We start from the raw sequence: 11,057 nt of genomic DNA on the forward strand, positions 1-11,057 counted from the left end.
TGACCTAACCCATATAAAGATTAACAGTGCAAAGTTACCTGCAAATTCTGCAGCCTTATAATTATGTCAGTTGGGCTCTGATGACTCAAATGTGTAATCATAGCTACTTAAGGGGCTGAGATCAGAGGATAGTGGTTTGAAGCCAGCCTGGGCGGGAAAGTCTATGAGACTCTTATCTTGACTAAACTCAATATAGATAGATAGATAGATAGATAGATAGATAGATAGATAGATAGATAGATAGATAGATAGATAGATAGATAGATAGATAGATAGATAGATAGATAGAATGGGATGGAGCTGTGGCTCAAGTGGTAGAACACTAGTCTTGAGCAAACAAGTTCAGGGACAGCACCCAGGCCCTGAGTTCAAGCCCCAGGACTAACACCAAGACAAAAACATAGATTAGGAAATGTTTGCTGAAAGTCAGGCATGAGTTTCTCATGGGAGGTGGATTTGTGGCAGTTGGAGCTGAGCTCCTGTGTCATGGTGTTTATCACTGAGGGGCTGGCTGCAGCCCACTCAGCTCTCCCACTGTCCTGTTCCCTCATTTGGCAATAGACTAATTTCCATCCAGATGGCCTCTTTGGGGGGCTGGAGGCATGGCTTAGTGGTAGAATGCCTGCCTAGCAAGCATGTGGCCCTGAGTTCAAGTCCCATTATTGCCAAAATAAGTTGAATCTGCATTTTAGTCCTGATGCAACGTGCTGCCAAGATGAGGTTTGAGCCTAGCCTAGGCCTCTCCTCCCATCTCTGCAGTTTCGCCTCCTTGGTCAGGTGAAGGCCCTGGACTCCTGGCAGTCCTGGTCTTAGCCCCCAGTGTGGGAATCACCCATTCTGCTCAGGAAGAAGATGGGGGTGTATGGTTTTGCTGTGGAGCACAGCAGGACATGGCAAAGCCTTGCTCCCACTGCCAGGGGCCCGTCTCATTTCCTGTCTATCTGGGCCTGCAGGGCATGACCCTGTTCAGAGTTTTTAGATGACCTGGGCCTGTGCATCCTCTTCCCTGCCCAGGAGCTGTACGCCGCTGGGGAGAACCGCCTGGGAACAGATGAGTCCAAGTTCAATGCAATTCTGTGCTCCCGGAGTCGGACCCACCTGGTGGCAGGTAAGACCACCCTGGGCCTCCTGGGGCCAATTAGGTGAAGGCAGGTGAACAGTGGAGAGACTAGCTTTCCATGTGTGGGGTTCTCGCTTCCCCAGGGAGCCCCTAGTGGTGAATTAGAAGATGACGTCCAAAGCTTTCCTAGTTCAGCCAGCTCCTGTTGTAGAGCACAGGAAGCTGTGAGGGAGTGGACTGCCAATGGATGGGTCATGTGTGTACATGCTTGTGTAATGTATGTCCACACACGTGTGTGTGTGTGTGTGTGTGTGTGTGTGTGTGTGTGTCAGTGCCATTCCTGGGGCTTGAACTCAAAACCTAGGCACTGCCCTGAACTTTTGTGCTCAAGGCTAGCTGTACCACTTGAGCCACAGTCTACTTCTGCCTTTTTAGAGGTTAATTGTTGATAAATGTTCTGGATTTTCCTATCTGGCTGACTTTGAACCATGATCCTCAGATCTCAGCTTCTTGAGTAGTTAGGATTACAGACATGACCCACCAGCACCCAGATAGATGATAGATAGATAGATAGATAGATAGATAGATAGATAGATAGATAGATAGATAGATAGATAGATAGATAGATAGATAGATCTAAATACATATATATATATATACACACATGTAAATATAAAAATTACCTTTAGGGAGCTGGGAAGTTGGCTCAGTGGTAGAGTGCTTGCCTTTCATGCCTGAGGCCCTGGGTTCGATTCCTCAGCACCACATAAGCAAAAAGAAAAAAAGCCGGAAGTGGCGCTGTGACCCAAGTGGTAGAGCACTAGCCTTGAACTGGAGAGCTGAGGGACAGCGCCCAGATCCAGAGTTCAGGCCTCACGACCGGACCCAAAAAAAAAAATTATCTTTAGTTCAACAAAAGGCAACTGGATCTTTGTTGGCTGGATTGTGAAGGTTAAGAGTTGGGAGAATGTGGCATAACAAACAATCCTATTGCTATTACTAGGTAATATTTATTTACTCATTCACATATAAGAAGCTCTGACCCTGAGCCATCCTTTAACCAGTGCAGTTGGGGTTGAAATCAGAGCCCTGAAGTCTCTGTTCTTGTGGGCTTTTGTTCAGGAGACAATAAGGTAATACTGGATAAAGTCTGTATCAGGTGGCAAGGCCTGTAGAAAATAGTAATAGAGCTGGAAACCGGGGCAGGACAGGGAGCAATGGGAGGGACTGGGAGCAGTCCTCAGTGATGTAAAAACATTTCACCAAACAACCTGAAGGAGGCTCAGGTACAGAGGCTCTGTGGGTGGGCGGGGGCTCCAAGTATACCCCAGACATTGAAAGGGAAGTCCTTCCAGTGTGGCTGAGGCAGATAGAGTGAGAAGAGCAGGGAGTATGGTCACAGGTGGAGAGGGCCCTGCCCACAGTGCATGGAGGTGGAAGGTCTCCCTGAGTTAGAACGGGAGGGGAGCTGTTGGAGGGCTCTGAGTGGGGGAGACTTGCTTGTTTTGTCGGGCTTCACACAGCTTCCTAGGGTGACCGGGGCCCACGCAGTTCTGAACACAGGGTGAAGGGACAGAGCAGGGGACCAATTAGAGGTTGCAAGTGACTCATGGGAGACACAGTGGCCTGGTCTGGGGTAGTGGCAGGTTGGTGGGAAGGAGCCGGCTGATGAGCTGGACAGAAGGGGCCTGGGGAAGATACAGGGTTTCTTTTGGCTGAGTGAGGGGAGGGATGGAGTGGGCCTCCAGTGCATGTGGTTGGTGGAAATCCATTGGCATGGAGAAGCCAGGAAAGTGGTTGGGCCATGTACTTGGTCTCAGCTAGAGATGGATGGAAGTATGGGGGTGGTGAGTGGTCCCCTCGGGTGGGGACTGGAGAGAGACCAGCATTGTGAGGACAGGGCCCTGGGCCATTCCTGGCATCCCAGAAGCACTGGTGGGTGGGGTGGGTGCACAGGAAGGGCACATGGGAGGCCAGCTGTCAGAAAGGCCCTGGGGGGCAGAGAGCTGAGCATGGAGCTGCTTAGAGGGGTGTGTGGGGTGTTGTGGCGGACCCCCTACACCGCGCCGCTCGCACCCCAAGGCCTCTGACCCGGGCACGAGCATGTGTTCTTCTCGTCTCTGTAAGGAGTGGGCCTGGGGTGATGGGAGGGAGTTGGTTCACACAGCTGTGAACAGGGCTGAGTGTGGGGTTGAACTCAGGCCCCAGGGCCCACTTTTAATCCCACTGACTATAGTAGAGGGCAAGTGAACACGTTTCACCTTTGTAATGAAACCTGCTGGGGTCCCACTGCACATGGGAATACAATAATTGAGAGACACAATGGAAATCATGGCTTTGACACTCACATGACCCCAGCTTCAGGACAGGTGATGGACACTGTGGCCTAGGCTGGGGAAGGAGAGCATTATAGCCAGTGCGCCCTCCTGCCCAGGGCCAGCTGGCCGTGGCTCAGCAGCTTGTAGGTTACACAGGGGTCCCCAGGGAGCCCCTTCTTTATTGAGTACCAATAATGGGGCTTAATCTCAGGATCTGGGCATGCTATCTCTTAGCTTTTTTGCTCTACCATTTGAGCCATAGCTCTGCTTCCAGCTTTTTGGTATTTCATTGAAGTTATAGTTAAGAGTCTCAGACTTTCCTGCCTGGGCTGGCTCAGATCCGTGATCCCCATATCTTAGCCTCCTGAGTAGCAAAGAGTACAGGAGTAAGCCTGGCCAGCGCCTGGCCTGATCTTGTCTCCTTTAGGACACCAATTAGATTGGCCTCCTTCCCAGACTAACAGCCTTGTTTCCAAGGAGCCACCTCTTGAAAGGGCTGACCTCAAATCCAGTTGCATTTTGAGGTACACGGTTCAGCATGGGAATTTGGGAGGCAGATGATTTGGTCCATGACATGTCCCTTCTGCCTTCTCCCTAGTTTTCAATGAGTATCAGAGGATGACAAGCCGGGACATCGAAAAGAGCATCTGCCGGGAGATGTCTGGGGACCTGGAGCAGGGCATGCTGGCTGTGGGTAGGTGTCTGGCAGGCCCTGCAGGGTGAGAGTCGGAGCAGTGAAGCAGCCAGGGTGGACAGGAGCCCTAAGTCATGGATTCTCTTCTGTGTCCCGAAGGGTGGGGTCTTGTTTATATTTGCAGGGTAGATCAGGGAAGGGTGCTGGAGTGTGGGCATTAGTGGGAGAGCATCCAGCTGCTCTCCTAGAGAAAGGTGACTCACATCCTGCCAAGTTTCCTCTAAAAATACATCCCTGTGGGCAGTTGTCACATGTTTGCGATGGAAACACGTGGAAAGATCTCTGCTTGCAACAGCAAAACAGCCCTGCTCCTCAGGGGGAGGGGAGGGAGGGTGCTGGGAAGCCGGCTGGGCTCCTGAGATGGCCCTGTCCCCTCTGCAGTGGGGATCCGGGCATCTTTCACACACTGCCTTTGCTATCTCTCTCTGTGCCCAATTGGAGGGACTCTATTTGCTCATTTCTTTGTGCCTTTCTGTAGGGACTTTGGGTAGAGTAGACAGTATACCTCTTTTTTCCTATGCATCCCACCCCTCCTGTGTTGTGACTTACAAGCTGTGGAGTGACATTAAATGCCCTCAGCCTGCCTTCCCCATGGGAGTCCCAGCCACTCCATGACCCTCCTGGGTAAGAACATGGTTCCTCTTTGCCACTCTCGTCTCCGGGCCTCGTTCCACTTGGGGCCCTGTGCTTCTTGCTCCTTTCACCATGGTGAAAGAGATTTGGCAAGTTGGGGTTGAAGCCCTGTGTGTTTCAGGCCATGCCCACTGGGTAACAGAAGGAGGAAGAGGAGAAGGAGATGCTGGGTGGAATGATGGGTTGGACGCGAGCCTGCAGACTGGTGACGCTATGTTTCTCTCCTAGTGAAATGTCTGAAGAACACCCCAGCCTTCTTTGCTGAAAGGCTCAACAAGGCTATGAGGGTATGTAACTCCAGGAGCAGAGGGCTCAGGTCAGGATGTCTGAGCTCCCCCTAGGACTGGGCTTCCAGACTGGCTGTAGTGCATGGCAGCCCCGCCTCAGCCAGGATGTGGGAGAACCCAAGGCTGGGGAAGTGGCGGGGGTGAAGCCTGATGCTCATACTCTCTCTTGGGTGCGCTCTTTAGGGAGCAGGGACGAAGGACCGGACTCTGATCCGCATCATGGTGTCCCGCAGTGAGATCGACCTCTTGGACATCCGAGCAGAGTATAAGCGGATGTATGGCAAGTCGCTGTACCACGACATCACGGTATGCACCTCTGGGGCTGCCCGGGCTGCCTCTTCTGTCCATTACCAGTACAGCCATGCACGTGTCCTCTAGGCCACATGTGGCCGTGTTGCCGATGGTCCCCAGGCTTGTTCTCTGCAGCACTTGCTGACCACCCAGGCACCCTCAGGCAGCCTGTCAGCTCCTGAGGGCAGCTGACCCCTGCCCCTGCCTCTGGAACCCCACTGCTCAGGAATTACCCAGCAGGATCCACTTAGGACATAGAGAACCCTCAGAGCTGCTCTGCACCGAGGCCTTAAGCTTCAGTCTCAGGCACACCATGCATCTGTGGTCTGTCAGGCAGAACTTGTGTGAGAGGTTCTGCGAGGCCCAGCTGTGTGGCTCGCTGCAAATGCCTCCTCTGAGTAGCTTGACAGTGGCGGCTACACAGTAGGACATCCCAGAACATCTCAGCACTGGGAGTCCAGTGCTGGCTTTTCTACTCGCTAGCCAGGTGATCGAAGGTTTCTTTAAGAGCATGAAGGTAATGCCAGTTCCTCCCCAGGGGTGGTGCATTAGCCAAGGCAGCCATGAACAGCTCTAGTAGACACGGACTTTGTCAGTGTATGTTCGAGCCAGGACACAGCCTTGAGCCTCTACACTGAGGTCTCTAGAACCAGGTCCCCATTTGGAGTGCAATGTCACCTGGTGTTGTTGGGCTCTTCTAAAAGAAGCTAATCCCATTTTCTTTGTGACAGCGACACTGCTGTGGGTAACATGCAGGGAGGCATTCTGGGCAGGGTGTCGAAGTGCCAGCCACCCCGTCATGCCCCTCAGAAAGCTCCGTGGCACTGGATGTGGTTAGAGGTTGGCTAAGGCTGGCCTGCACTCCAAGGGGGCTTGCAGGTATCAGAGCAGAGAGCTGTGGGAATGGGGTCCCAGGGCAAGACATAGTGATGCATTGTGGTAGTCCCCCGATCTGGAGCAAGGTAAAAGCACTGGATCAAGAACAGCACCAGTTAGCCCTTGTGGGGATGGCCTGCAGGCTGGTTTCAGATTTCGCTGTGGCTATTTATTTCACCTTGCTAACCAGGATGAGTGGTTTTTTTTTTCCTTCATGCCAGTATTGGGGCTTGAACTCAAGGCCTCACACTCTCTCCCGTGGCTCTTTCACTTGAGGCTTATGCTCTGCCAGTTGTGCCACTTCCAGCTATTTTAATGATTAGTTGGAAATAAGAACCTCACAGACTTTTCTGTTCAGGCCGGTTTTGAGCCATGATTCCCAGACCCCAGCCTCCTGAGTAGTTAGGATTATAAGTGTGAGCCACTAACACCCGACTGCTTTTTGTTTTGTTTTGTTTTCGGGAGCCTGGGTTGGGCTGGGCAGCACTGACCCAGTGATGTCCAATGGGGTGGGTCAGGGTACTTGGGGCAGTGAGAATGGGGGCTTCCTCATCTCCTCAGGCTAAAGGAAGACCCTCAAGGGAAGTGACCCTGTCCCCCCTTCCCTCCCCATAAATGATATTCTCATTTCCGTGACCAGGGAGACACTTCAGGGGACTACCGGAAGATTCTGCTGAAGATCTGTGGCGGCAACGACTGAGCCAGGACACTGGCTCACCTCTGCCCCCTGCTGGCAGCAGTAGTGTCAGGGAAAAGACCCAAAGAGTGTCAGTTCTTCACAATCCACACAAGCCCTGAGGTACACCTTCGGTCTGCAGAGCTTTGGTCCTGTTCTCCCTGCCCTGTGGACAGGTCTGGGCGGATCTGCAGCACTCGGAAGCCTTCTCCACCCCCACCCCAGCCACAGATCCTGCTGTTCCATCCCCTGAGTGTACTCACCCCTCCCCTTGCTGCTTGTGGCCGTTTTAGTTGTGCCATTTTTTATTTTTCTTTGGATACCTATTTTCTACTCATCTCCAGATAGATGCAGACTTGTCTGTTTGTACAAATCTCTAGTGAGAATGGAGGTTCCCCCCTACACACACTCAGGATAAAAGGGAGACCCTCAAGGGTCGTGGTTGCATTTGGCAAGAATGTATCATGAGGTTTTTTTTTTTTGTTGTTGTTGTTGTTTTTTGCCAAGTCAATCCTTTTTTAAAAAGAAAGGAAAGCCAGGACATCATTTGTTCCATCTTCCATGCAAAACCACAGAACAAAGCCAATCCCCTGCCAATGCCAACTCTCTCCTTGTTAGTTTGCAATGTGCCTTAAACCTAAATGTCTGTAGCCAAAAGCTGTTTCCAAATTAAAGCCAGCAAGCTCTGGAATGTTCTGGAAATATCTGTGGTGCCAGCTTGTTTTCTGCTTCATGACTCAGGGGTTCCAGCCTCATTAGCATAGAACTTGAGTAGAAATTCTGAGCCATATGCTATCTTGCAGGGACTGGGGTGTGAGGGCTGGAGAGAGCCTGCAAATTCCATGCTGGGCACGCAGGCACAGACAAGGCACGCGACCCTGCAGGGTTCAGGGGAGGTAGAGGGAAGGTGGCCTGTCACCCAGAATGGCCAGTGCATGGTTCCCAGGTGACCTCTTGGAGGGAGGCCAGCAGGCAAGACTGGGACAATGCAGTGAGGCCAGTGCCTTCCCTTGGGTGCTCCTGACTCTAACCCCACAATCCTCTCTTCCTTGGTTGGTGTTAGGAGAGAGGAGTCTAGCAGGGACAGAGTTTCTAGAAATTTCCATGTCATATCCAGAAGCTTGGATATGACAGAAGCTTGGCTTCCTGACTAGAGGCCTCTACTTCCTTCCTTCCTGGCCTACTGGGTTGAAAAGCCTAGGTAGGGGAGAGTCCAGAGAGACCAGATCAGTGAAGCTGCTAGGCCCGGACAAGAGCTCCAGGGTGTAGCCTCTGTGGAGTGCACATCTTCTCGGGGATATTTCCTGCCCCTACACTGTGAGCGGTGGGTGACTTGGGTGTAGAACAGATGTGAGCTGGGTACTGGCCTCTACCTGGACCTACCCTGGTGGGGCTGGCAGGTTTCGGTGTCTCAGGTGTTCATGTCTGGAGCATCTTAAGCAAGACCCATCCTGCCCAAGTTAAGGTCTCACTGCTACCGGTCTTCCCGGAAGCTCTCTAAGATAAGCCCTTGCCTCTGCATGCCGCTTGGAACCCACGCCAGATTTGGGCATCGTCCAATGAGCCCTGACCTCAGAGGGGGCCTGGGCCTAGAAGCAGTGTGCTGCAGTGTGACTGCCTTTTTCCACTTTGGTTCTCAGAGTACTTTTAGAAATTGAGAGATGGATGTGGTCGCATATGCCTGTAATCCTAGCACTAGGAAGCTGAGCCTGGATCACAAGTCTGAGGATGGCAAGTTTGTTTTTTCTCAAAAAACAAAAACACCTCATGAAAAATTTACATTTAAACATTGGGATATTTCAGATTTTAAAAATCAGCACACGCACATGTGCATTGGTTCCAGGGGCTTAAACTCGGGCCTGGGCACTGTCCCTGAGCTTTTTTGCTCAAGGCTAGCATTCTACCACTTGAGCCACAGCTTCACTTCTGGCATTTTTAGTGCTGAATTGGAGAAAGAGTCTCAACAAACTTTTCTGCCCAGCTGGCTTTGGACCATGATCCTTATATCTCAGCTTCCTGAGTAGGTAGGATTATAGGTGTGGGCCACTGGTGCCTGGCAGCAGTGAATTGCCTCAAAGCATTTCTTGGTTCTCTTTAAAACAAAATCTATTTCTGCATTCTTGAAGCCAGTTGTAGCCACCTGCTTGAAGCATGTAGTGTCCCCTGCCACAGACCTTGCTTCTGATTGTCTCCAAGCCCAGGCTTCCTGCCTGGCTCCTGTAGGCTTTGGGTTTGAGACACTTGGTCTACAGACTTAGCCCTAGGACTGGGTCTCTTCTGTTGTCTTGTCCCTCTGGCTGTCTGCTTGGTCATGTGTCAAGGACCCAGCTAGCACGGCGGAGACAAACTGAAAGGCTTGGGAAGGCAAGAATGAGATCCTTTGGGGAATGATAAAGATTTTAGAGAGCTCCCACATACTCCTGGGAATGCAGAAGGACAAATGCATACCCAGGGCTGGGTGGATGTTGAGAAAGGGCTTTAGTAAGGTCCTAAGATGTCACCTGTAGTTGACCTTCATGCTCTGCACAAAAAAAAGTGAAGGCTAAGACAGAGTAATGAACTGCCTTTCTGAGCACTGTGCATGCACACGTGGATGCACGTGTACCCAGGCATGTGCGCACACACACACACACACACACACCTGTAAAGACTGGTAGGTCTTTTGGTTGTCATTTCTGATGCTCAGAGAAATCTGTTGAACTACTACTGATTAGTAAGCAAAGCAAGCAGAGACTTGGGAGTGAACATGTTTCAAAAAGTCAGTCTAGAAAAGTTATCAAATGAATGACAACAAGCAAAAAACAGCAACTCCAAACTCTTAAGAGGGGAAAAATTTGATTTCCAAAATTGCCACATTCTAGGGTTCAAAAATAACCAATTTTCAACAAAAATTATTAGGCACATAAAGAATGTGGCTCATGCATGAGGGATTTAAAAAAAGTTTTATTAGAAACTGAGGAAAGCCTAGACATTAGATCTACTGGACAAAACTTTAATAAGAAAACAAAAAGCCTCAAGGAGCATAAGAAAACCAGTAGAACTAGATAGAATATCAGTAGAAGTCAAATAAGACTAAAGTTGAGTTTTGAGAATTGACATAGCATACAAATGAAACATCCACTAGAGTAGTTCAAGAGAATATTTGGGGAGGGAGGAGAAACTCCGCAAACTTCAAGGTAAGTCAGTTGGCATTATTCAGTCGTAAAGAGCAGAAAGAGAAAAATAAACATGAAGCCTACGAGACCTTTGAGACACCATCCAGTGTACAAAAAGTGGAAATCACAGGAGAGGAAAGAAAAAAGGAATAGTTTGGGGAAAAAAATGATTGCTACCTTACAGATTTGATGAAAGACATTAATCTATACATATCAGTAAGATAAAGTCAGAAGATCACATCAAGACATACTGCCATGAGACTGTCCAAAGAGAAAAAGAATCCTGCAAGCAACAAGAGAAAAGTGTCGTATCTGAGCATGTGCTCAGGACACTCAGGAAGGTGGACAGCCAATTACTCAGCCAAAGTTATGGCAATCAGAAGTTAATGGGATGTTGTGTTCAATAAACTCAAAAATACCAGGATTCCTGTATTTGACCAGGAGTGGTGATATACACCAATAATCCCAGCCTTTAGAAGGATTGAAAGTTCAAGGCCAGCCTGGTTATACATCAAGACCCTGTCCTAACCAGCCAACTTCCAGCAGAGGAAAGCCCAGGGCCAGAAGGCTTCACTAGTGAGTTCTAACACATGCGTAAAGAAAGATAAGTACCAATCCTTTTCATAATCTTCCCACCCCCCAAAACACCACCACAAAAATAGGGGCAGGGATGAAACATGTCTAATTCATTCTTTGAGGCAGTATTACCCTGATTCCTGAGCCATACAGGAGTCACAAGTGAACTAGAGACCCATTACCCTCTAGAACAGTTGAAAAATCCTCAGCAAATGCTAGAAAACCAAATTCACACCAGGACCAAATGGTATTTATCCCTGAAACTAAGGATGGTTTGATACATGAAAATCTAAGTGCTATACATTATTAATAAACTGATAAATAATAGATTACTAATAACACCTCAAGAGGATCGTCTTCAGCCTAATGCATGACAAACATCTGCCAAAACCCAACATACTTTTATGATTTAAAAAAAAAACAAACCGGGGGGGACCAAGATGGCGACGGGGCAGTAGGGAACCGCCACAGCTCTCTCCAACCAAAAAGAG

At 49.8% G+C, this 11,057-nt stretch overlaps 1 protein-coding gene across 1 annotated transcript in view; it reads left to right on the forward strand.

Moving 5' to 3' along the window:
* Positions 1-7,539, forward strand: part of Anxa11 (annexin A11) — a 47,150-nt gene extending 39,611 nt beyond the window's left edge. The window contains exons 11-15 of the mRNA XM_013025683.1: positions 1,015-1,108; positions 3,977-4,072; positions 4,934-4,992; positions 5,176-5,298; positions 6,800-7,539. Of these exons, the coding sequence (XP_012881137.1) occupies positions 1,015-1,108; positions 3,977-4,072; positions 4,934-4,992; positions 5,176-5,298; positions 6,800-6,859 (432 nt within the window). The 3' untranslated portion in view covers positions 6,860-7,539. The remainder of the gene's footprint in view (positions 1-1,014; positions 1,109-3,976; positions 4,073-4,933; positions 4,993-5,175; positions 5,299-6,799) is intronic.
* The last annotated feature ends 3,518 nt before the right edge of the window (positions 7,540-11,057 follow it).

The sequence above is a fragment of the Dipodomys ordii genome, unplaced genomic scaffold, assembly GCF_000151885.1.
Source record: "Dipodomys ordii isolate 6190 unplaced genomic scaffold, Dord_2.0 Scaffold86, whole genome shotgun sequence".
NCBI lineage: Eukaryota > Metazoa > Chordata > Mammalia > Rodentia > Heteromyidae > Dipodomys > Dipodomys ordii.